Source organism: Ambystoma mexicanum, chromosome 9 (assembly GCF_040938575.1).
Source record: "Ambystoma mexicanum isolate Mex_15411 chromosome 9, UKY_AmexF1_1, whole genome shotgun sequence".
Taxonomy (NCBI): Eukaryota; Metazoa; Chordata; class Amphibia; order Caudata; family Ambystomatidae; genus Ambystoma; species Ambystoma mexicanum.
The window spans coordinates 109,100,879-109,128,501 of record NC_090931.1 but is presented as its reverse complement, the minus strand read 5'-3'; the positions used below and the strand labels follow the sequence as shown (position 1 = coordinate 109,128,501).

Below are 27,623 nucleotides of genomic sequence, written 5' to 3'. Positions count from 1 at the left end.
TCAGTTAATGGTAAATCTATATGACCAGAAAAGACATAATAGTGTAAGAATAACACTATCAATTAGGTTGGTGAGTTCCGGAAGGTCGTAGTATCAGACATAGCTCAACTGGAAAGTCATCACTAACAAGTCATAAAAAAGGGAGGTAAGTGCAATGAGGGATGCTAGGTAAATGGAACTTAAAGGTGTAGGTAAATAGCAAGGGTGAGCACCAGACGCGGGTGTACAGGAATGACTCACATTCAGTGAGGGGGCGCTACACGTGATTACATAATCTTCATGGAATCCCACGTAAAAAATGGGTTCGAAGCCTAAGTGCAGGAACAATTTATATTCACAGGGTGCAGGAGCGGGGAAGGCACAAGCTCTATAGAAGAGATGAATAAACCCACGTATGGGGAGGTTTAGCTAGTAAAAGCCTAATATACTATTGAGGAGGAAAAAAATAAGAGGAGTTTACATGTTACTGACCTAATTCAAGCCAAAAGTGTGGCGGAGCGCCACCTATGCCAATGATCACATCCAAATGGATTTACGAACTGTCAGGGATTCACACACGGAATGACGAACAGCAGCAGTGGCTGAGAGTTGATGGTGGAACGCCGTGTAGCGCTTTCTGAAAGATGCTAAACGTCTGTGTTACTATAGGACATATAAAGGGGCCTCAGTAGCCTAGTGTGGAGGAAAAACATGTTTTGGCTGGTAATAAGAGGCAGATACGCGTACCTAGTTTCAGTCGCATGTGGAGTGCAGCGCGTCCTGTTGCTCGATCCATGTCCAAGGAGACAAGGGATTGTGTGAAAACTGGCGAGTCTTTAGTACGCGTTACTAAGGTTACTGTCTGAGGAGGATCGGGAGCGGGAAATAGACAAAGGACTGGCTGAGGTAGTACGAAAATGTGGCGGACATCTTTGACAGGAATGTATGCCTCACTTCTCATTGGTGATGTATCTAGTGGCATATGGTTTCTGTAGACCTTAAGTAAAAATACATAGGTCAATTATTGCAATTGGTTTCTTCATATATGCATTCAATGCCTTCCATTTCAAATTCATATCTATGTAAGTATATATAGACATCCAATTGAGGTTGTGAACATAGTGTGCCTGCGTAATACAATCAATAAGGGTAATGACCATATGTTACATTTGTATGTAGATCTGCGCTGTTGACTCAGCAACCTTTCTCAAGGACGTATGCACCTATTAAAGTTTACTAATGACATTGCGGCCCCTGAATATCTTAATACATTTGTATATGGATCCTCAATGCTGATTTTGACAATGTTTCTACATGAGGTATGCAAGTATATGTACATCTGTTCAAAGTTGTAAACATAATGAGCCCGTTTAAGTATGTTCATAGTAATACAATCAATGAAGATGATAGCAAAATATTACATTTGTCTGTAAAACCGCAATGTGGACTCAGCACCATGTTATAATAGGGTGTTGTCTATTCACTCCTGGTGTAGGTGGTTCAATTTATGGCCTACAAGAGAACTATTGGCCAAACCTCAAATGATTAGCAAAGAGATGAACATATGTCGCTTTTGCAATGACAATACACAACAAGAAACTTTGCGACACATAATTATGAAGTGTCCCGCACTATCCTCAAATAGAGAAAAGTACCCTGCGAAACATTTGGACTATCTCAGAGTGATTGATGTAAACACACTATGGCAACTCATTCTCTCCACCCCATGCACTAGCATCAGGATTGCAACAGTTAACTTTTTTAATTCGTTATAATTGGATTAACTGCTCTGAACTTTTCTTTGTTTACATCGATTTGTCTTATTTGATTTTGGCACGGAGCTTGTTAAACTTCATGTATGATTAATAGATTGATGTTCTAGCATAGGAAATATCACATTCAGCTGAATGAAGCCTCTGGCATATCTGACGTCATCTAAGTACATTTTTAATGTAATTCCTTTAGCTTAAGCCTATTAGCAAATAACCAGTTTCCTATTAGAACAGCTGATTACTTGAACACCTATCATATGTCATGACTATTTCCATACTGTCATAATTAACCCACAGACACGTGCTTGAATGTAGAGAGAATAGTATCCAATTGACTGATGTTATTTTACAGAACTAGTATTACTCGAATCATTGTTTGATTACAATTTCTGGATGATGTTATTTTTTCTTTTACAATTGTATATAATTGTTGTTATTCAAACTCCTGTTTGATCACAATCCCTTTGTTCTATGCTGACTTCTAATCATTCAAAATTCCAGTAGAAAACTAATCATTTGAACATATCATATTCTATGATTGTTATGTATTAATGTTTCTTCACAATCGTTTAACTTGTATAATAATTCTTTTATTGTTGCATCACTATTTCAATATGTGATTTATTTTTATTTTCTAAAAAATGTTAACTGAATTTTTGTCAATTTAAAATTGTGTAACTTAATATTGAAAAGATTTTTTTTTCAGCTATATCAATAAAAAAAACAATTTTAAAAAAGATAGGCACCAGTTGAGTTCTGTGTGTTTCAGAGCAGTCCCTTTTCCCGGGTTCTCGTATTTCCACTTTCATTATTTTTTAAAAAAAAATCATAATGTTACATTTCACGCTGTTAAATATGTATTCATGCACTATCCATGATTGTGTATGTATAGGTCTAGGAAATGATGGGGTGGGTGTAAAATTGATATTGATTAGGAGAGGTGGCTGCAGGTATTTGATGAATGAGTCGTGGCATGGTTTGTATCATTGGCAGTGAGGAAGTGGCAGAGCCACTGTACTAAACATGGGCGAGATAAACGTAGCTTGACATAAAAATAGGGGATTCGGTTTGGCTTAAAATGGGAGGAAAATATGCCAGGTTTCTTGATGTCAATCCCCTCATGCGAACAAAAAGCTTATAAAGGCAACATGACTGTGTTCTCAGAGGGTGACTTGTAATTATACAATAAATAAGTCAAATAGCACCTGTATGGCAAATATCTCCGGTCGTGATCCCCATTACTTAATCTGGGACAGTTTACAATGTCAGACCGGTGGTAGGCACCCTGGTACAAGGCCATAAGAGTTTATGTTGTTTATGCTTAGTCTGGACATTTAGAACTCCTAATCATCACAATTTTTTAATAATGTCATTAAAAAAAATACTGTGTTGTAAACCAATTGAGGAAAGCGTCTTTTGGCCAATGTATATCTTTGTCCCCATCTACATAAGGATTGGATAATCATTGAAATGTTCCTTTTGGAATGTTATTGCTAACGAGCTGTGTGTTTCTTTTACAGCGAGCATCGAGAATGCAGTCACCATTGTAGGCCTGAAACCGGAGACATTTTATGCAGTGCGACTATCCGCCATCAACGGCAAAGGCTTGGGAGAGTACAGCTCGATATCAAAGTTCCAAACTCAGCCCGTCCGTAAGTAAATTGTGGCCCCGTGAGAGACGCCATTTCAGCCCTTTCACCGCTGGGGCCATATTGGGGAAAGGCCATACTGGGCCTGCTTTTCTGCTGGGAATGGCATGGCTACTTTTAAAGAGATTGATATTATGTTCAAGACTTGCAGCAGGCTTTCTCCTGCATGTTTGTGTTTCAGTGCATCACCCTGCACTGCCTTGTCTCTGCAGTCCTCGCATTTGAATCTTTTTTAATATGAGAATGCATGTATTTTTAATGTCCATATGGGGCAGACCCCTAATCTACTGGGAAAAGATGGGACAGTTGTTTTTGTATACACTGAACTTATAAAATAATTGCGACGGAGGGTTTAAAAGACCCAAAAAAAGTGCATTATTCCTAAAGATGCTGTCTGAAAAAATATATACATACCAACTGATCACAGAGAAGGGCCTCATGGCCCATACAGCTTTCTTCTTTCGTTACCCACTCTCCACACAAAACTCGTCCTGGTCTCCATGCTTATTACACCTGCCCTTTCTGCTGGATCCTTCAAGGGTGTCTGAGGCCTCTATTTAGTTTGTTTACAGTTCTCTAGACCGAAAAGTTTTATTCAGTTCACTCATCTCGCCTTTTCTCTACATTGTACGTGCTCATTGAGTCTTTGCTCACATATCTACTAGTTGGAAACGTTCACCATTTTATTAGCCAGTCTCTGGTGTTTCTCCATCTATTATCCTTGTGGAGATTAAACCAGCGTAGCTGCAATCGTCAAGATGAGGCTGACCCGTGAAATGCTCACCATTTTCTTATCCTGGCTCTGGTATCGCTCATTTAGTGCTATCCCTCAGGGGATGAGAAAAACCTTAACTGGGCACAATCCCCAAGACCACACCTCACTAGTGATGTGATTACTCCTTTGTCAGCTTAGTATGTCTCTCCGTGAAGACATCACTCTTCTGCTTGCCCCTAGGATAGTCTTGTTTTTAATACTTAGAGGTCATCTCTGTAGTAACCCAACACGGGATCGTCAGCATTGCTTGTAAACTCATAACATCTCCCCAGCGGATTGAACTGTGTCTTACAGAGAACGTGTTAAAGCATTATGAGTAAGATGGCAATACCTGTGCTGGAGAAATGTCATTAAGACGTGGGGCCTGATTCACAGAAGTGTTTTGTAATGGTGCAATCCCACTGGAAAGCCTTCTGTTAATCAGGCCCGTAGTAACTTCTGTAACTCTCTTCTTTTTGATGGCCATTGGAATTTCACAAAGGCATATTTTACAGTATCTTGGAATATACGTGCCCCAATTGGGTGCATTCAGCCTATGTTGCTGCCCCCTAGAATGATTGTCCCTAGACCTGGGTTAAGTGTATGCACACTGTTTTGTGAATCAGTGCTTTAACATATATTCAGACTGTCTGCAAACAAGCAAACTGTGCTTTCAGTCAATTCCTAAGCGATTCTTGCAGCCTCTGACTTCTCACATCCCTTCACTGAGTTTACCAACCTTCTTTGCTCCTTATACCCCAGCCACTTCTTAGCCCACTTCACTGACGTGACCAGTCCCGCTTGTCTTTTGTTATTTATACTGTAAGCTTCGCTGATGTCTACATCCCTGTCATCGCCGTTATCACTGTTCCACAAGTGCAACAAGCACAATTAGATGCGTCTTTCACGAAAGCATGCTTATCTGAAGCATGCAACCTGTCATTTATAAGGTCTTTGTCAGTGGCTGTTTTCATTTGTCATTAACTAACATATGCCTTCAATGAATTGCCACCTGTGCAATAGTTCCACATCTGCTTTTCTCAAGTCCTCTGAAACATTCCTTTTCTACAGCGAATGATTGAACAAGTTTGTTAGTGCTGATGACTCTAACTAACCATCCTCGAATACCCTTTGGACGCATTCGTTTTTGATACCAAGTGTATGTGTATAGAGCTTCTTAAAGATTCTTGCTTCTGTGATTGGGTTAGCGTACAGCCTCCCCCCATTTGTCGTTCCGGCTCTCAGCAATGCCGCCTCTTCTTGACTGTTGGCTGTTTATTGGTGAACATTATGCTTATTTATCACATTCTTTAATATGCCGTCCCCAATTTGCCTTCAACACCATGACCCTGATATGACATTTGATGCTTTCAATAACTTGCATAAAAAGATGTACTACTCCGCGGCGTCCACAATTCAGCATACTTGGGGGATATCATTCCCATGTTTATGCCTTTGCTCTCCTGGCTGCCTTTCCCCCTTCTTTATACATTTGGAAATGCACGTCTTATGCACGACAGAAAGAGGCTCACTTGCTAGATTCCCAATTTAGTGACAGAGCAGTAGAAATGTAACAGGTCCATCCACTTCATGCACTCACTCCACAAAGCATCTTTGTGTCAGACCTATAATTCCTCTGTTTCTCTGGTCAACAATTGATAGGACAAAAGAAAAAATCAGCAAGCAGTGTTGGGCTACAATACCTCCCAAGCACTAACTCACAAATCTTGAAGGTCATGTTCTTTGACAGGCAGTGGAAGGGCTGTAATACCTCGCACTAACTCACAGATCTTGAAGATCATCTTCTTTGACAAGCAGTGTAGGGCTGCAATACCTCCCGAGCACTAACTCACAGATCTTGATGATCATCTTCTTCGACAGGCAGTGGAGGTGATGCAATACCTCCCGAGCACTGACTCACAGTACTTGAAGATCATCTGATTTGACAGGCTGTGGAGGGGCTGCAATACCTCCCGAGCACTAATTTACAGATCTTGAAGATCATCTTCTTTGACAAGCAGTGGAGGGCGCAATACCTCCCGAGCACTAACTCACAGATCTTGAATATCATCTTATTTGACAGGCTGTGGAGGGGCTGCAATACCTCACAAGCACTAACTTGTTACGGCGTGAGCTACATCTGTGAATACATTGTGTGAAAGGCTGCTGTAATTTAAGCTGTTTCAAGCCCGCAAAGTGTTTCGTCTCTTGTAACGAGTTCCTATTTCAAGGACCATGGCCTGCTTCTTTCCCTTGGCTGGGTCACAATTAACCTCTACTTGGAAAGGCTCAGCTCTTTAGCGCACAGCAATGGTCATGTGCAAAGTACAAGACTGTTAGCGTAACATAACGTTCCCCGCTAATTAATATGTTTTTGTCTAGATTTTACCTATGAAATATTGTATATGTGAAACCTGAAAAAACCAGTTGGGTTGGTCATAATTATTCAGATGCAGCAATTATTAAGGAATCCTCTAACTACAGCAATGCTTTATTTCTCAGTTTGGAAATCCGCAGTATGGCACACAGGATCGTATTCAATAGGAACTAACTCAAGTTAAAGTGTAGGCAGAGGACGTTTAAACATGTGCCGTCGGTTACCACATACATTAGGACCATTCCAGGTGATTCCAGGTTTTCCAAAATGTCTGCATTCTTTGCTCATCAGTATGGGGTACTGTTGCATTGGCTTCAAGAATGAAAGGTAAACACCTCTTAAATTGTGCATTTCTGCGGTACATTTGATAATTGGCCCTTGAGACAACCAAAAATTGCATCACACCTGAAGTTGACATTTAGACTCCTAGGGATTAAATGTACGGTGTGACACAACCCTGGGAGGTAAGGTTGACATCACTAGTAGTGTACTAAATGAACTGTACATGAATCTTCCGATAAATGCATGCACTCTGTCTGTGTAGAATCTCTCAGTCTTCTGTTATAGGTGATCGTGTCACTCTTTATTTTCTGTGGTTCAGCTATCACTCATACATAGAGACGACCATACTACGACGACCATCATGTACATCAGTGCTCTCCTTCCACTCTATTACACTCTAGCTCTTCGACTTGCCCAAGTCACGCAGCTACATACGGTAACCATCCTACCTCTCCATCCTAAACCTGATAATCCTTCTCTCAGTCCTGCTTCCTCACGACTTATGGTGTCACCCATAATGAGCCTGGCAGCCTCTGCAGGTGGACAGATCAACCAATACCTTAATGACCCTGCACTATGGCTAGAACACATCGCCAAGAAACCTACACCTAACCAACCTTGCCCCCTCCTTCTCAGAAACAAGAGATTAGGCACCAGATTCCGCCTACGTCACTCCCGTAACAACGCCTCGAAGCAAACCTTACTACCTCCACTTGGTTCACCGCCAATCATTACCTCTTGCAAATCCACATCTACAGAGGTTATACTGCCCATGTTTAAGGGTGCCCTTATTAACGCCAGATCCCTCACTGCACATGCACTAGACATAGCTGACCTCATCACTACGTCTGACCTTGACTTCCTAGCGATATCCGAAACCTGGCTTCATGCTGCTTCTGGCCCCTTACTAGCGCTCACCCTACCGCCTGACTACGGCATCACACGGTGTGACCGTCCCACGGCCCACTATAGAGGTGGGGGTGTAGCCTTCATCCACAAAAATTCACTTGACCTAAGAGTAATACCTAATGCCACACTGGCTTCAGCAGAGCTGCTGTCAGTCAAATTAGCACTCACCCCCAATCAAACGGCCACCTTGCACCTCATTTACAGGCCTCCGGGTCCGGCACCGTCCTTTGCCAGTGAAATTTCCACCCTCCTTCTGGATAATACTAAAAACAAATCACAAACCATCGTCCTAGGCAACCTTAACTTAGGTCTTGGAGACCCTAAGGATCCTGTGGCAACTGACTTGGAGAACATGCTAACTGATCTCGGCCTCACCTTGTACATCCAAGAACCTACCCATATCAAAGGTAGAACACTAGATTGGTTAGCTGGCTCCAATTGCAACAATAAGGTTCTTAGCAACACCCCCTGTCTATGGTCTGACCACCATGTCATAACCTTTAACATTGAAGCAACCCCACGTATCCCGACTCCAACAGCCCCAGCACTCCCGACCAGAAGCAAAAAAGATATAACGAAAGAGAAACTCCTCCCACTGCTACTCCCAACTCTTGATGCAGCCTTCAACACTTGCCCTGACCCTACGTCCTTAGCAGACATGTACAACCAAACTATGCTTACGGCTATTGACTCTATAGCACCTATCAAACTAAGGAAAGCCAAATTACAAGCTCATCTTAACTCATGGTTCACCCCACAGTTAAGAATTCTCCGCAAAGCGAAACGTTGTGCCGAAAATCGATGGAAAAGCCATCCCTCTGACGAGCACAAAGATGGTTTCCTTCTTGCCTCACTCTCCTATAAAGATGCCATCATCACTGCAAAAAAGGAATCCTTCAACAACCGCATTATGCAAGCCGATTTGAACACCAAGGAACTCTTCAAAATCCTAAAAGAGCTTGAAACTCCTGTCACCCCCCCCCCGACACCTGCTTGAAAGATAGTCAATGGTGTACTAACATCCAAGCAGCCTTACTAAATAAAATATCCACACTACAAGCAAAAATTAAAGATAAGCAGGACAACTTGAAGCGCGATAACTGCGCTCTCTCCCCTGCCAAGGCCCCCACTCCAGACACCGCTAACATCACACCATTTACATTCTCACCGCTCACCGTCGATGAGGTAGAAAACATAATTCTCAGAATCAAACCCTCCAACTGCCAAGGTGATCCATGCCCAGCCCCCATTATCAAGGACTCGGCGCATGAGCTGGCCCCATTCATCACTGCCTTCATTAACGCGTCTTTCAAAACTGGTATTGTCCCGGATAACCTGAAGGACGCTTGGGTGATCCCTCTGCTCAAAAAACCTTCCCTCGACCCAAGCATTCCTACTAATTTCCGACCTATCACAACAGTACCATTTCTGCTTAAGATCTTAGATCGTGCTGCATACCTTCAGATTCAAAACTATTTGGAATCCAGTAACATGCTAGGTCTACGACAATCTGGATTCCGCCCCAGACACGGGACGGAGACTGCGTTAATAGACCTCAAAACCCAAATCGAAGTCCTAAAGGATCAGGGCAAGCTAGCAATGTTACTACTTCTCGACCTTTCGGCCGCTTTTGATTTGGTCAATCACCAAATCCGTTGCAAGCACCTCCACTCCGCTGCCAACTTCTCACCCTCTGCTGCAGCATGGATCAAATCCTTCTTGAGCAACAGATCCATGAGAGTCTTTGCCCCATCCGCAGCTGCCGACCCTTCCCCAATTCATTGTGGCGTACCTCAGGGTTCTTGTGTGTCACCTACACTCTATAACATTTTCACAAAACCACTCTTTGATGTGCTTGACTATCTGGGTGTCTCCTACACTAATTATGCGGATGACACCCAGATACTCATCCCCACACTGGTGATTATCTAGCTGACACCAAGGCCCTCAACGATGTCTACTTGGTTATCCAAGCTTGGATGGCCCAACACCAGTTGTGCCTAAATGATGATAAGACAGAGCTTCTCATCTTGGGCACTGCACAACGCCTGAGCAGACTTGAACCGGCATATCAATCATTCTCTATAGATGGCAATAGCATTCGAGTCTCTAAAGACACTAAAACATTAGGGTTCTACCTTGACGCTACTTTATCATTAACCGGTCAAACGAATGCTGTCAGATCTGCGTCGGCACACACATGCAAACTCATTGCAGCTTGCAGACCTTTCCTTACTACATCCAACAGTGTCACACTAGCGAGAACCCTCCTCATGGCCAAAATCGACTACTGCAGTGCCCGCTACCTAGGCACTAGTCAAGAGAACCTAAATAAACTCCAAACCACCCAAAACAATGCCATCCGTGCTGCCTTAAACATCCCTCGCAACCACCATATCTCAGAAACTAGATCTATGTTAAAGTGGTTACCTGTCAAGCAAAGAATCTCACTCAAAGCACTCGCCATCACGCACAAATGCCTGGCCAACAAGGCCCCCATCTATCTCGGCAGTCGACTGTCGAGACACTCGGCCTCCCGTCCGCTAAGAACTGCCCAATCCCACTGTCTAGCCATCCCTAGATTTAAACTGCAAAAAGCAGAGGGCTCAAGCTTCCCGGTCCTAGCGTCCAAGCTCTGGAATTCACTCCCTGCCACAATCAGAGCTGAAGAGTCTTTTCACACTTTCAAGGTCAATTCTAGATCTTGGCTCTTCGACCAGCCTTAAGTCCTGCACAGCTCCTCTGTCATACTTACTCTGACCTGCTGACTGTTTACTTGTACTGAATGTCCTGTACATATCTTGTATTGTCACTCCTTTTCCAATTTCATGCATTGCAATTGCCTGTATGTATGCATTTCTGTAACATCTTAAATTGCGCCCTGATGCCTCCGGGCCTGCGGGTTTGCGCGTTATAAATAAAATAAATACAAATACAAATAGATCCTGGTACTCGAGCTTCAGCTCTCTGAATTCATCTTCACTGTTTCCCACTCACTAGCCCTTACTAAACATCTGCCTATGTCTTCCACATGGCAATCATTGGCCGCTAATGTCCTCAGTGTCGGCCCCTTCCTAGAAAATCTATTTTCCAAAAAAGTAGCAGTACGATCAAAAACCTTTCTCTAAATGTGCAATAGTTAAGTATTAAGCGAACAGTTTGATTGACTGATGCTACACAGTTACATTTCTAACTACATATGAAAAAAGCGAGCGTATGATGAAGCCCTACACACTCAGAGTGATCCTCTCCAGGCACTGATCTGACAATGAAAAGGAAGACCAATGGTGGGGTCCTCATACAGATCTAGGAAACATGAGAGCTTCCTTTGCCGCTCTAGATACTAGATACTTGTGTTTCTTTCAGAACGTGCCTCATCATTGCATGTTGGAGTTTGGGGTAGATGGAAGGTAACCGTGTGGCTCCTGTAGTAAATAGAACACACGATGTTACATTGAATCGAGTACAGAAGGCTGCGTGTGTATTTTGTATTTTTTAATTTATTTGAGAACAAGGGTGTCAATTTCGAACAGAAATGACTTACTGTAACACATTCCCACAAAAGGGGCCTGTACAGTAGCATAAAGATGAAAACAACTAGTGAGCCAGCTTATGAAGGTGTAAAAGGAAACACATATACAGGGACAAAACAAACAGAAACAAACTGTATGCAAGAAAACAGATGCAGGGATCACAAAATCTAATAGCACACTGGCAAGCAGATTTTATGGAGGACAAGTACCATTTACATGGTATTGAAAGCTATTTGACATTTACTGCAAACAAACTGTTTTCTGTAAATGGCAAACGTTTCACTGTATGGCGGGCCTGTTTGTGGCAGCACTGCATAGAATGTAATGTGTGCTTATGGTGAAATGCGCCATTTTACTGAAAGCACTGGTAAATATGTTGTGACCCGTCATCATGGGTCGAATACATTTCTCTTAGGTTACGAATGTACACTAAGAATCTTGCCCTGCAAGTCTAGTGGGAATTTTAAGAATTAAGTGTAAAATTAACCTAAGTGGGCAAGTGATATGATATATGTTATTTTTAACGCACTTAATACCCAGAGGTTTCTAAGCGCGCACGTGGAGATCGAACCTGTGTTGCTCCGTGTCATCTTGCTTCCAAGGTGAGCAGGTTGCCCCTGAGCTATCCTCCCGATTCTTCAGTGCATCAGACTAAAGAGGAGTACTAATTAAATACACAACATTATATTGTTAAGCATTGGCAGATACTGTGGACCTGGGCATTGCATTAGTAGCTGGCTAGTCCAGGAAGTCATTCATGGACCAAGAACAGGACCGTAACAGTGAATTTTGGGTTGCCATGCAGCCAGTTAGCATCAAGCACGCCTCCAATCAAGGAGTAGAACTATTCATAGTTTCTGGGATTTTCTGGAGAAGCACAAATATTTTAGGGCAACCAAAATCAATAAATAAAGTTTCTCCAGCCTTATGCTTACGGCAAAGGTCATTATTGTTTAACTTAAGAAAATAGATCAGAGGCCTGTCTGAGCCTGTACACCCATTGGAAAACATTATTTCTGATGCTTGTTAATCTGCTTAGAATCACATGCTGTGCTTAGGTCCGACATCCAGTGGTCACTGCGGAGTATTGCATTTTGTTTTTCGTAGTCGAAAAGGGACGTCGACAAGGCGTGTCTGAAATACTATCCCTATAGTGACGTGTGTTGTACCCACAATCCCTCACGCGTCGAGGTCCCTCAGATTGTTTTTTTCCGCCCAGCTACTGGTCGCCTTTACGCGGAGCTCCTCGAGAGACATTGCAGATTCCATCTCCTCGACCTTTGGTCGTTTTTTCCTGTTTAAAGATTTAATATATCGATCCCTCCCTCGACGCAGTTGTGAAGCTGTCTCCGCCGAGCAAGATCTTTGACGGAGGGGACGAGCGGAGGAGATCCTTCGGCGTTGCCGAACACGTGGCCTGGCCTCGCAGGCCAAATACAGTAGGGAGAGTGGGGTCGTGGGACATCTCTGATTCTTTTTCTGAGAATGCCTTTCCTTTTCCCCTTCCTTTCCCTTGGGGTAGTTATCACTGTTTATTGCCTCGGCTATGGAGAGGACACCCTTTAGGTTTTGCCCACTTTGTAAGGGCAAGTTTACTTGGAAGGACAAGCATTCACGGTGTAACCGCTGCTTGCCCCTCGATCACGTAGAGGAGGGTTGCTCGGCTTGTCGGCTTCTAAAGCCAAAGACCCTAAAAGACCGTAGGGTCAAGAGGTGGGCGGCCTACGCTATGTCGAAGGCCGGGTCTTCACCCGCCGCTGCTACCACCGACCGTGACGAGGAATGTGATAACACGACCTCCGCTACGGAAGTCGTACACCCCTCTAAAGAGCGCTCGCGCTCTTCGTCGTCTGTCCCCGGCCCCGACGGGCTCGGCTCACGCCCTGCTTATGGGGATGAACACCCCTGCGACACTGACGCACACGATGCAACACATAAACACACAACCCATAGCTCTTCTTCGTCGAAGACGAAGAAAGCATCAGCGCCCAAGGAGACGCAGGTTACACCGGCGGCCTCCTCGGACCGTTCGGGTTCGGAGCCCCTCTCGCAGCCGCGACCAGCAACTGGGCTTTCGGCAAATAAGGGCGCCGCCCCAAACCATCGGCCAGCGCGCACCAGCAGAGAGCGCACGCCGCCGTAGAACGTTCGACACCCGTAATGTCGAAACCACAGCCCTCCGCTGACAAACGAGGCACAGAGAGCTTGGCGAGGATCGTTGTGGCCGACGCCCAGAAGCGTACGCCGAAAGACACGTCGAGCGCTACGCAAAGGTCGAAAGACACGCCGAAAAAGCCCGAAGAAAAACAGGGACTACCCCCTTCAGTCGGGGGGGACCCCCAGCATACCGGAAGGCTTTTCGGAGGGCGACGGGACACTTTCCTCGACGTTGTGGGAGAGGTCGAGCCGTTTTCAGCAAGATAACACTAATTTTCCCCCGCTAGACCGCTCAGGGGTACCCCATGAAACCATGGAAAGGCTCCATCTCTGCATGGAGAGAATGGAGAGGTTTATGAACACCCAGAACCCTCCCACTCCCAAGAGAACAAGAGAAGGGCCTCAGGAGGACCCCAGGGCCAAATACCCGAGGCAGGACACACCCTTAGACTTCCATAATGTGTATGACCTCACTGGTGAGGAACAATACTTAGAAGAGGAGGATGATTTTGTGGACAATGAAGAAGGACAGAACCAAGAGGAAGGTCTGGAAGACAGCCCAGACATGGTAGGAGAAGGCTTCGGAGAAAATCCAGAAGGACCTTCTCATCCCTGGCAATCCCCATCAGTATATTCGGACACTGATGTCCTGAACCTAAATCCTCCTGACAATTCACCTGTTAGAAACACGTCTCCCATTGATGATCAGCCCACATTCAATGCCCTGTTGCGCAGAGCAGCAGCGCATTTCGAACTGGACACTGGGGAGATCTCTCCGGAAATAGACTTTGTGGAAAGAGTAATTAAGGAGAAACCCCCAGTCAGCCAGACCATTCCCCTCCTCGCTTCAGTGAAGAGAAGAATCATCCCTTCGCTATCCACACCCGCACTAATCAGAGGAGTCAATCCAAGGATTGAAAAACTTTTCACTCCTTCACCCTCAGACCCGCTGTACATCAGGGGACATTCCATTCCGGATTCCCTTGTAGTAACTAATACAAGGAAGAGGGCAGGGGTGCCGCTGTCCACCAGTGAGGCACCACCTGACAAGGAGGGCAAGAAGTTATATGCCCTTGCTAAAAGAGTCACATCCTCGGCTGCCTTTTCGGCAAGAATTGCGAACAACAATTCTTTGTTAGCTAGCTACGCGGACGCGCAGTGGAACAAAATGCGCAAGGACGCCGAAGAAGCGCCAGAACCATTACGTACATGCGTGCTTTCAACTATTGGCGAAGGAACCCAGGTCAACCAGAGTATTGTAAAGAACTCTCTGGATGCTGCTGAGACAGCGGGACGTTCCCTGGTTCAGGGAATACTCCTAAAACGCCATGTATGGCTGCGCAACTCAGGGTTCAAACCGGAGACACAGGCGTCTTTAATAAATGAACCTGTTGAAGACTCAAACCTCTTCGGGAAGGCGGTGGATGAGGCTCTGGAAATGGCTAAAAAAGAGTTCGATACTATCAAGACTCTTGACCAGATCTCTAAGCCCACTACCAGACGCGGCTATGGCAACAAACGCTTTTTTCGTGGCCAACGCCAACAGCAGAATTAGCAGCAACAGTACCCTGCCACCAGTTACCAGACCAATAGTGGGCAGTACAGCCAAAGAGGACAGCGCAGGGGCAAAGGGAGAGGGCGGGGGTCCACCCCCAGAGGCTCCCAAGCCCCCAACAACACCAAGTGACGCGAAGATTCGCGTCCCCTCCCATGCAACACCGGTCGGGGCCGGATAACATCCTTTCTTCCAGCATGGGAGGGAATAACGTCAGACCGCTGGGTACTTTCCACCGTAGCCCACGGATACTGCATCGAATTCAACAGTTCCCCAACATACAGACCCCCGAGGGGATGACGCATGACACCGGAACACCTTGCCATCCTTCTCCAAGAAGTACAACTACTGCTGGAAAAAGGAGCCATAGAGGTCGTGCCTCTATCTCAGGTAACGGAAGGTATTTATTCAGTGTACTTCCTTGTACCCAAAAAGGATCTAACTATGCGCCCTGTATTAGATGTGCGCCCAGCGAACAAGTTTATCAAACCCCAGAAGTTTCGTATGGTGACCTTACAGGAAGTGATCCCACTGCTATCACAGGGAGATTACATGACAACATTGGACATGAAAGATGCATACTTTCATATTTTAATGTTGCCAGCGCACAGAAGATATCTCAGGTTTATGATAGAGGGCAAACACTATCAGTTCAGAGTGCTACCCTTCGGCATAGCATCAGCACCAAGGGTATTCACGAAGGTACTGGCAGTGGCAGCGGCCCACCTGCGCAGGTTGTCCATCCCAGTTTACCCTTACCTCGACGACTGGCTCATAACAGGGGATTCTTACGAAACATGCTTCTCCAAAACCCAAAAGACTGTAGACCTTTTGTTCCAGTTGGGCTTCTCCATCAACGAAAAGAAGTCCAGCCTAGACCCCAGCCAAATCAAACAATTCCTAGGGGCTCTAATTCAAACAAAGGACGGCCTCGTCTTCCCCTCCAACGAGAGGGTCCAAAACATGCTGTTTCAGATCCCTCAATATGTGACCGGTCGAGAGGTGACGGTACGCAAAGCAATGCGCTTGCTAGGCATGATGGCGTCGTGTATTTATTTGGTACCTCACGCGCGCCTGCGCATGCGTCCTATGCAAGAGTGGCTCAACAGCCAGTGGTGTCAGGCCAGCGGATTATGGGACGATCCAGTGGTGGTCTCGCAGGCCTTGGTTCTCTCGCTACGATGGTGGACAAAGGAAAACCTGGAAAAAGGGAAACCCTTTGCTACACCCGCGGCCGAAGCCACTCTAACCACAGACGCATCCCTAACAGGATGGGGGGCTCACCTATCCCATCAGACTGCTCACGGAGTGTGGACTCCGAAAGTAGCATCCAAACACATAAATCTACTGGAGCTACTAGCTGTGTTCAAGGCGCTAAAAGCCTTCCAGGAACACCTACAAGGCAAAACTGTGTTGGTCCTTACAGACAGCACCACAGCCATGTACTACATCAACAAGCAGGGGGGCACCCACTCTCCAGGACTGTCCAAACTGGCCCAAAATATATGGAAGTGGGCTCTCAAACAAAACATGTTCCTACTGTCAGAACATGTACCAGGGGAACTCAATCTGCTGGCAGACAAACTCAGCAGAGATTTCCCCCTGCCCGAAGAGTACGAATGGCGACTGCACGAAGACATCGTCTTCGACGTCTTCACACAATGGGGATTCCCAGAAATAGACCTGTTCGCAACCCTGGAGAACTCACAATGCCCAAGTTACGCCTCCAGGTACCCCCAGAACTAATCCAAGGGGAACGGTCTGTCGATGCAATGGTCAGGGAAATTTGTTTACGCTTTTCCCCCGACTCCCCTTCTCAACAAAGTGGTGCACAAGATGCACCAGGAACAAGTAACCATGATACTGGTGGCCCCAATGTGGGCCCGACAGCCATGGTTCGCTCACTTGATGGAGATGTCTCTATCTCCCCCAGTGAAACTCCCCTGCCCGTACAACATGCTGTCACAAGACAAGGGCAGGACTCTGCATCCATGCCCCCAGAACATGAACTTAGCAGCTTGGCTCCTGAGATCATAGAATTCGGACATCTACAGCTCCCGCAGAGATGCATGGACATCCTCAGGGAAGCCAGAAAACCTAACACTCGCCACTGCTACTCTAGTAAGTGGAGGAGATTTGTCATCTGGTGCAGAGGAAAAAGCATCAACCCGATTGACTGCTCTCCCACACATATTGTTCTATACCTGACCCACTTGTTGGATTCAGGTCTAGTGTTCAATTCCCTTAAAGTCCACCTAGCGGCACTTTCTGCATACACCACTTCCCAACTCAAGGTGTCGTGGTGGAAGATCCCTGTTATAAAGGCCTTCATGGAGGGAATAAAGAGAATACACCCCCCGATAGCTGACCCAGCTCCCGGATGGAACCTTAACGTGGTACTTACCAGACTCATGGGCTCACCTTTCGAACCCATGCACAAAGCATCTCTTAAAGACCTCACTCTTAAGACTGCTTTTTTAATAGCTATCACCTCCATCAGGAGGGTAAGTGAACTACAGGCTCTTTCTGTTCTAGACCCCTTCGCTACAGTTCACAGAGATAAGGTGGTTCTACGCACGCACCCAAGATTTGCTCCGAAGTTCATATCGAAATTCCACGTAAACCAGTCTATAGAACTGCCAACGTTCTTTCAAAATCCTTCCAACTTGGGAGAAAAAACTCTACACACACTAGATGTGCGCAGAGCGGTCATGTTCTACATGGAAAGAACGAGACCACTGAGGAAGACTAATCAGTTCTTCGTCTCGGTGGCAGCAGGAAGAGAAGGGGATGCAGTTTCAAAGTCCACTATTTCTAGATGGATTGTTCAATGCATCACTCTCTGCTATACTCTTGCTAAGAGAGAACTGCCCTTTAAGCCAAGAGCACACTCTACTCGAGGCACGGGGGCGTCCATAGCATTTATTGCAAATGTTCCCCTTGAGTCCATCTGCAAAGCAGCTACCTGGAGTTCTGTGCACACCTTTACAAAACACTACTGTCTAGATGCACACTCGAGATCTGACTCCCAGGTGGGTCAGGCAATATTAAGACATCTTTTCTCTACTGTTCCTTCTCATAACCCACCGCCAACTCCGGGTACTGCTCTACTGATTCTAAGCAGATTAACAAGCATCAGAAGACAATGCATTACTTACCGTAAAAGCATTTCTGATGGTTGTATCTGCTTAGATTCACATGCGCCCACCCTTCCTCCCCGCTCGGATGGAAGGAACATAGACTTCCTTTTATATCTCTCTTTTCTGTACTCACTCACGTCTAAAAGGCTCCCTCAGGGCAGAAAAATACAAACAGAGGGACCTCGACGCGTGAGGGATTGTGGGTACAACACACGTCACTATAGGGATAGTATTTCAGACACGCCTTGTCGACGTCCCTTTTCGACTACGAAAAACGAAATGCAATACTCCGCAGTGACCACTGGATGTCGGACCTATGCACAGCATGTGAATCTAAGCAGATACAACCATCAGAAATGCTTTTACGGTAAGTAATGCATTGTTTTACGACAGCTTGCAACAGGCGTACATGTTTACTGGTTTTAACTATAGCCTACTGTATTCTCTTTAAAATGTCTTCAAGAGATTTTGTATTTAAAGAAATTATGGAGTTGGTGACGATTTAACATAGTCACCTTTAACTTCCCCAACATATATTAGTTTTATGATTAAGGAGTATTTACTAAATAAGAGTGACTAATAGAGGATATAGACACAGTTGCATTTCATATACGTTTTGGGTAGTTCTGCTGCAATAAGCAACTTTACAAAAGTGCCATATATATCTAAAAAAGAGTAAAATACGCCCTGTATTAAGGCTCCAGTGTATGTTCAGTCATTGGTCAATCAAACAATTCACTGTCTCTTATTATTGCTCTCTGAAGATGACATGCATTGGGTGGTGCTAGAATAATATCTTTCATGTTTGCGTAAGCTGTCAATTCTGCAACGGTTAAGCAGAGCGACCTTAGCGGCCAATGTAGCTCTGCACCCCAGCATGCACTCATCGATTCTAGTCCAGAAATGAAGTGATAGTTCAGCCTCCATTTCCTGCTTGATATTCTCTGTCATTTCTCTTCATCTCATGCACATCTCTTTATTTTGGTCTGTCTCTCTCTCTGTATTTTCTTTTCATCTCTGTTCCATCCTTGGGAAACTGCAGGTTCATCTTCATCACGTAAGTGCCCTCGTATCTTTTATTTGCTTTCCTGTCCCTCTGTCTCCACGCTGTTCCTTTTAGCTTATTGTCTCCTGCAGGCCTTGTTGCTGACTCTGCCTGTGTGTGTGTGTGTCCTGGCTGGGAATGTTGTGCCTCACCTGGAAATGCTGCACTGCCGGTAAACAAAACATTAAATGCTGCCATTTTGTTTGGTGTGCCACTTGAATTGAGGGGATGTCCTGCCTGCGAACAAAGCAACATACAGATATTTTAGTCTTTATTTTTATTTATTTGTTGGGTACTTATTCAGTGCAAACCTAGCTGCTGAACGCTTTTCAGAGTAATAGGAGTAATAACATGAAGAAGGAGTAAGTAACAATCGGCAGAGCATAGGAGCAGGGACTGAGTGATCAAAGGGGAAGGGGTGACAATCTGGAAGTGCAGGCAACAGTGGGCTGGCTCCAGGTAAAGGTAGGAGCAACCTGTGGTTAACAAAGAAGAGGGTACAGTAGCAGCAGGGGAAGGAGTGGAGAAAAACATCATGAGGCCTATAAAGGAGGGGTTGAACGGAGGGGTTGAACGCTTGCAGCAGGTGGAAGGACCGGGCAAGGGGGAGGGGCCATTACAAGTGGAGGGTGCCACAGAATGGCCCCAAAGTTCGGGTCCGCGGGGAGAGCAGAGATTAAGCCTTAGATGTTGATGAGGAGCAAGCCTTGGAAGAGGAACGTCTTGAGCTCCTCCCTAAATTTCATAAACATTGGGGTGAGTCTGCTGTTGATGGGAAGGAGGTTCCAGAGTCTGGCAGAGAAGTGGTGTAATCTGACGCTTTGCTTCCTACTATGACATTGTTCTGATCTGCTCAAATGTTGGCTTCTGGTGGAAGAAGATCTTCAGGTTCTCTGAGAGGTAGATGAGAGACTTGACGATGACCGCCTTGTAGATGGTGTAGCAGAATCTGAATGTAATGCATACAGGCAGCAGGAGCCAGAGCAGATTGATGTGGGTTGGTGTGCTTTGGCTGAAATCGCTGTCCTTTGATGAGACTTGCTGCCACATGTAGCACACTTCTCATGGATGCTAGGATGGTCTTCGCAAGGTCTTCAACGAGAGCATTGACACCATCCGAGTGGGATATGATGAGGCCTTGAACAATGGATCTGAAGTTGCTTGTTGGTAGGAAGGGCTACATTTTCTTTCGGAGGGAGAGTGTGTACCATGCTGTTTGCATCATTTTAGTTATGTGTGTCTTTTTAGCTATAAATGTCTTCAAGGAGAGGTGTCTGTCGATGTAGAACACAAGGGATTTGGAACAGGTGGGCTGCTGCAGTGTGCCCCCCTTGAGGTTAATGGCAGGGAGTCAGGTCTGGATTTCTGGATGTTCGGTCTTGATGGTGAGAAGTAAGAGTTTGGTCTTGGATAGGTTAAGGTTTAGGCAAGCAGTGGACGTCCAGGACTGGATTAATGCAATGCAGGCTTTGAGCCTGCGGATGGGTTCGATGGAGGAGACCTTCAGGTAGGGCAGAGTGTCATCAGCACATTGGTGGATGTGGAGGTTGTGCAGGGTCAGGCGCTGCGTCAGTAGGGCAGCAAGGGGGTTCACGTACAGGTTGAAGTTCATGGGGAGAGGATGGATTTCTGCGATACTCCACATATGATGGGTGGAATAGGTGATCTGGCGGCGTCCATCTGGACAAGCTGATGGAGTTTAGTGAGGTAGGACTTGTACCATTGTAGGACAGTCTTGCTGATGACCATACATCGATGTAGGATGTCAGTGAGAGGTAGGTGGTCTACTGTGTCGAACGTGGCTTAGAAGTTGGGGAGAACCAGGATGCAGGGATGTCGGTCGTCGAGGATGTTGAGAGCATTGTCGATCGCTTGGGAGGTTGCGTTGTTGGTCCCATATCTAGGTGTGAATCCAGATTGGTAGGACTGTAGTAAGTTGTTGGTGTCAATGTGTTGGTGGAGTTGAGTGGCACCTGCTTTCCTTTCCTTGAAAGGAAAGATGGGTAATGGTGCAGCAGTTCCTAAGGCCATTGGGGTTCAACGTGGGTTTCTTGAGGAGCGGGAGGATTTTTCTGGTCTTCAGAGATGAAACTCAGGCATTTTATTCAACTCTGGCATCTCCTGGGATAATAACTTACGGGTTTGAGGCAGTACTTCACTTTTTTATAGGTTGTCACCTTAAATCTTTGTTAACAAAACAGGAGTCAGAATAAAGATTTGATGTGCAGTGGCTCAAAGCAGGGATTATCTAATGAACGCAGGTACATCTGTGAACAGAGCAGCTAGTACATAGCATACCACAAATCTAACTTTCACATGAGATGCAAATTATAACTTGGTCTATTAAATATGGCCCATTGTGCTTTGTCTTTTAAATGTGTCACAGTGATCATGTATGCACATTGCCTTTTGCATAGACTTAATGCCACATAGGTATGTTTCTATGGCACTGGGATCGAAAAGTAGGTACAGGTTACTGATAGTGGAAAACCAAGCTTTTTTAGGGTGCAACCAGGAGCCAAAGAGCTACCATCAATTTTGAACCCCGTAAACTAACTAAAAAAAGGTATTTTTACAACACACACACGACTAGATCATTTTGACAGAAGAAAAAGAGATTTAGAAAAAGGCAGATGCACACAGTGCATATATGCACAGAACAGTCCAAAACACAAGCGATCCCCCGCTGCTCAGAAGGCATGCATGGGAGGCTTGCTGCTGTCATAATGAGATAGTTGGAGCATCTGTCGAAGACGATCACATGAGAATAGAGAGCTCCTAGCTGTACCTGGCATGTTGTAAGCCCACCTAGCATGCGCCCTTGCTCCCTCTCTTGCTCGCGCTCATTCTCTCCCTCTGCTCTGTTCCTCTTGTCTCACGCTGTATCTGGATGAGGATTGCCTTGTCCCGTGTGCATCCTCTTCTTGCATTCTGTCAGTGTCATCTGATACGCTCTCACTGTCAGCGCGCTCTATTTCTCTTCATGTCAGTCTATGCGGTCTGGCTTGCTGGGCTCTCTCTCCCTCTATCTTAACGTCTTCCACTGTTAGTGTGGTCTTGCCAGCACGGTTCTCTCAGTCTCAGTGAATTATGGTACACGGATTCTCTGTGTGTATCTCTCTCTCGGTCCCTCTGTGCCTCTCCCTACCCCTCGCTCATTGTCGCTGCCTCATTCTACCTATCTCTTCCTGTGTGTCTCAATTTCCCCTTGTGTGTGTGTGTGTCACTCCCTCTCTCGCTCTCTTTAAGGGAAGTCATGTGCTTTATTAAGGTTAAAAGTAGAAAGAGAGCTGGGAAATCAGAAGTATCCCCATACTTGGGCTCTGGCATATGAAGACATACTTTGGTGTCACGTGTGTCCTGCAGAGAGTTGGAACATCAGAAGTATCCCCATACTTGGGCTCTGGCATATGAAGACATACTTTGTTGTCACGTGTGTTCTGCAGTAATATCGCTATTAATCTGTGACGGTATTGTCGATACAATGGAAGAGAGGAGAGTGCCTACCGGCTCTATATGGGGAGCAGGGGGACCAGGCTGCAGTGTTTGTAATGTTTGCTGTGTGTACATGCTCTAACGAAACGTAAAGGTTCAGCGATACTCCACTCCGCATCCAGCATGCACAATTAAACATTGCCTTGATTCTCACACATTGTGGTCACAATAAGAATGCTACTGCTGACTCAGAAAAACACATTATGAAAACCTAGAATAACCATAGAACATATTTTCTGTTGTATGATATGATATTTTATTTATATCTCGCTCATACACAAATGTTTCAGAACGCGACCCAGCAAAGAGTGGGGGAACAGGGGAGAACAAAAATACGATCTTACTAGGCCCGGTGACATTAAGAACGCGCAAGTGCATGGAAAAGGGAAAAGAGGGAAAGTGTGTTGGAAGGGGAGAAGTGGAAAGTGCAGAACAGGGGAGAGAACAGAATAAATAATAAGTTAAATAAATAAATACATTCTGTGAAACTGGTAGTGCAGCCAGACAAGTGGCAGGTGCATGATTAGTCACATAGGGTATATCTGATAAGTGCATAAGAAGAGTGGGGTACTGTATGGGTACAGATACAGATCCCTGTGCCAGGGTGGCACGGAGGCAGTGTAGGAAGGGAGACAGGGTGAGCAGGTACCTGGGCCCGAAGGACAGAGGGTGGCCAGGTGCATGGTGCCGAAAGAGAGAAACAGATCAGCAGGGGAGAAGAAGGGCAAAGGCAGAAGTGAAGAGGAAGGTCTTAAGGTGCTTCCAGAACCGGATATGGTTCTCCTCAATTTTCAGGGTGGTCGGGAGGCTGTTGCAAAGGGAGGCCCTGCCGAAGACAGAGATCTGTCCCCAGCTCGTTTCTTTTAAAAACGACCGACCCTGAGGGAATTAGAAGTAGAGGAGTGAAGGGCTCGAGAAGGGAGGTAATTTACAGAGGGATATTTGAAGGTATTTCGGACCCAGGCCCTAGAAAGCCTTGTGGACAATGCAGAGGGTTTAAAATGTAATCCTTGCATCCAAAGGGAGCCAATGAAGGGATTGCAGAGCTGGAGAGATACGATCCCAGGGTGTTGAGGCCGAGGACAAGTCTTGCAGTCCTGTTCTGGATTAGTTGTAAAGGGCGAAGAGTGGAGGCAGGTAGATTTAGAAAAATGCTGTTACAATAGTTCAACCTGGAGAGAACCAGAGCTTGGGAGACAGTGAGCTTCTGGGGGAAGGGGAGGAAAGGCAGAGTACCTCTAAGAAGATGCAGTAAGAAGTTTGACTTTTCAGAGATGTGTGCGGAGAAGGAAAGTGTGGAGTCAAAGATGACTCTGAAGTTCTTAGACTCACAGGAAAGGGTAGGAGGAGGGCCAAGGAAGGCCGGCCAAAGAGTAAGGGGAAAGGGTGTTGACCCAATGAGAAGGATCTCAGTTTTGTTGGCATTTAGACAAAGATTGTTGGCAGCACACCAATTTTGAATGGTGGTTGGGCAATCAGAGATGAGTGAAGGCGAGAAGGTGGCTGAAGGAAGCCAGAAAATGAGTTGGATGTCATCAGCATAGCACTGGAAGTGTGAGCAGAAAATGGAAATGCAGTAGGCGATAGTTGGCAGGTATTGGTTGCAAAGCCAGGGCAAGAGGTTACACCCCTGGGGAACACCACAGGTAGAAAGGGAGATAGCGGATAGGAAGGATCCATGTGCTACCTGGGAGGGTCGATCAGAAAGGAAAGAGGTCAGCCAGGCCAGAGCCTGATCAGTGATACCCAGTTTGTCACGGAGACGATTGAGCAGGATGGTATGGTTGACCATGTCGAAAGCAGAGGAGAGATCAAGAAGGATGAGGACGGAGGGAATGTTAGAGTCAAGGCTAGAGAGCAGGTGTTCACGGATGTTTAGGAGAGCAGTTTCCGTGCTTCTGGCAGCCATGAATCCAGATTGGTGGTCATGGAGAGAGCCAACAGAGTCAGAAAGAGGGTTAAGCTGGGAGATGGCAAGCTTTTCCAGGAGCTTCCCCAAAAAGTGAGTAATGGAAATTGGGCAGTAGTTAGCCAGACAAGAGGGATCAGCTGTGGGTTTCTTGAGGAGAGGATGCACAAGGGAGTGCTTGAGGGGGGAAGGGAAAGACCCAGAGGCAAAAGAATGGTTGCAGAAATTGGCAAGGGCCGGAGCAAGGGTATCAATGTGGTCCTTAATGGTTTTAGAGGAACAGGGGTGGACCTGCTTTGATGAGGCTTTCATAGATCGGACTTGTTTAGCAACCTCATCCGGGGAGAAAAGAGGAAAGGAGGAAAAGGGTGGAGGGGTGGCTGAAGGAGGGTCAGGAAGCCGGGAGGAGAGGGTGGACAAGATGTCCTGGATTTTGGAATTATAGTGAGAGGCAAGGGCATTGCAAAGAGCCTGGGAGGTGAGAGGGGGTGGAGACTGCAGCAGGGGTGGCCAGCTCCTTGCAGATTTTAAAGAGTTTGGCCGAGTTGTTAGTTGCCTCAGAGACGCGGGCTTGAATGTGGGCTCTCTTGTTGGAGCGGACAGCGAGTAGGTATTGCCTTTGGAGCAAGCGGCAGGCCAGTTTGTCAGAGGATGAGAAGGAAGCCCTCCATTTCCTCTCAGCCGCCCTACACTTGCATTTAAGTGTAGATAGGTCCAAGTCATACCAGGAATTACACTTGGCTTTGGACTTCAAATGGATCCTCATGACAGGGGCAAGAACATCAAGAGTAGAAGAGATAGAGGAGTAGGGCAGGGACAGGGCGGTGTCAGGGTGTAAGTCAGCCTGAGGTGGGTGTGGAGGGGAGTAGGTGGCAGCGAAAGCCTCGATTGACACACGCTTCATGGGCCGGATGTCCGAGAAGGTGGATGGCAATCTTGGGAAAGGCTTGGCTTGGGGGGGGGGGAGATGGACAGATGGGAGGAGAGGAGACAATGATCACTTCAGGAGAGAGGCGTGGTGAGGGGAGTAGAATGGGTGATGCCAGAGGAGATCAAGACATCAAGTGTGTGACCAGCAGAGTGAGTCAGGCCAGAGGGGAGGATAGAGAAGAAGAATGAGTTGCAGAGGTCGCGAAAGAGCGCAGATGAGTAACAGGGAGACTCACGATGGATGTTCAGATCCCCAAGGAGAAGTGAGTGGTTGAGGCTAGGAGGGAGAAGGAGAGGTCTGCCCACTCGGAGAGAAAAGAAGTAATGGGCCGGTAGAGAGTCGCAACGGTGAGAGAGTGTCCAGGAGAGAAAGCCTGCAGTCAAGGCATTCGGAAGACGAGTATGTCTGAATGGGGATGATAGAGGTAGAAATCCACTCGGGGAGATCAGAGCTACTCCCCCTCCAGGCTGGTTGGAACTGGGGGCGGAGAGGGTCTTGTAGCCGTCAGGGAGGAGAGTGTCAAAACTCGTGACAGAGCTGGCCTTGAACCAATTCTCGTGAAGACCAAGGACATCAAGGTTAAGTTCTTCTAGGAGGTGACAAATGTCAGAGAAATGTTTGACAGCAGAACGAGAGTTGAGAGTGGCAAGATGTAGAAGGTTACCAGCCTGAAAAACCTTCCAAGGAGGGGTACAAATTAGGGGTACGCCCTGCAGAGGTGTGGAGGGAGCTTCAGATGAGGCAAAGGCAGAAGGAAAGGATGGCATGGTAGCCAAGGGAGGAGAGTAGGGGACAGCTGCAGATGAGAGGAAGTTGATGTGGCGAGGGTACCGTCTATCAAAGAGGAGGAGATTGGCCTGAGAGCCTTGCACCATGACACTGCCATTCAGGTAGACATTAATGATGACTCTGGAGGAGTCAAAGAAAGCCACAAGGACCTCCCAGCGGGTGCCACCATTAATGGGAGAGGAGGAGACAGGACAAAGCACAGCGATCATATGAGGGGTCCATAGATCAGGCGAAGGAACGGAAAAGAGAATGTCAGCGATGGGGAGACCTGGGTTGGAAGCCAAGATCTCCTTTTTCAATTTCTTCTTACCAGACTTGGTGAGTAGGGAAGGATAGTTAATAGAGAAGCAGTCAGAGTAGATAGGAGAAACAGATAACGCCATGAGCAAGTAAAGAAAGGATTGCAGTAGGAGGAATATGAAGGAAAAGCGGTAAGGAAATGTCACTGAGCTAGCAGATTACAATTGAGGCCACAAAAGTAATGTGAAAGACAACCCACATTTCAATTACAAAAACACACCCAAATTTGACTTTCATAACACACCCAAATTTTAATTACAAAAACACACCCAAATTTGTCTTTCAAAACACACCCAAATTTCAATTGCAAAAACACACCCAAATGTGACTTTCAAAACACACCCACATTTTAATGACAAAAACGCACCCAAATTTGATTTTGAAAACACACCCAAATTTCAATTACACAAACACACCACAATTTGACTTTCAAGACAATGCTAAGGCAATGTAGGTGAAAGAAAAGAGGTATGGGTTAGAGGCATACTCTTTGAAAATATCCCCACAAGATAAGGGGAAGGGGAAACTTGCACCAATGGGAGTTCCTGGCTGCTCTGCATAAGAAGTGCATGTTGGGAAAGTAAAAGTAAGAATGACCACAGATCTTTATGGTTGACAAATATGTCTGTGATTTAAAAAAAAAAAAAAGACTGTATACTTAAATCTCTAAATACTTAATGCACACAGGGCTTGGTGCTCATTTTATTTTTCACAAAACTCACCCTAACATTAAAATGCTTGTAACCATAATCCATGTATATATACTAAGAGGGCCGGATTTGGGTTTGAGGATAAAATGGCTGCATTGGTGTCAGAGATTTTTTCTTTCCCCAAAACTGGGAGCCTTGCTGAATTCAAGAAGAAAAGTGAAAGATTAATGTGCGCATGTGGACTGTGAGCACACCCAGTCCCCGGTCATCGTTATATAAAGGAGGCTAATCTCAGTTAAACAGAGTCTTTTTCATCCCCTTCGTTAACCCTGCAAGCATTTCTGCTGATTCTGGAGCATTTTGAAACAGTCTCAAAAACTCTACCGAGACTCAGTTG

The 27,623-nt window shown here is 45.9% G+C and overlaps 1 protein-coding gene across 5 annotated transcripts in view; it reads left to right on the top strand.

Moving 5' to 3' along the window:
* NCAM1 (neural cell adhesion molecule 1) overlaps positions 1-27,623 on the top strand; it is a 948,636-nt gene that overhangs the window by 794,787 nt on the left and 126,226 nt on the right. For all 5 annotated transcript variants that reach the window (XM_069614259.1, XM_069614261.1, XM_069614260.1 and 2 more), the window contains one exon: positions 3,272-3,403. In XM_069614259.1, the coding sequence (XP_069470360.1) occupies positions 3,272-3,403 (132 nt within the window). The remainder of the gene's footprint in view (positions 1-3,271; positions 3,404-27,623) is intronic.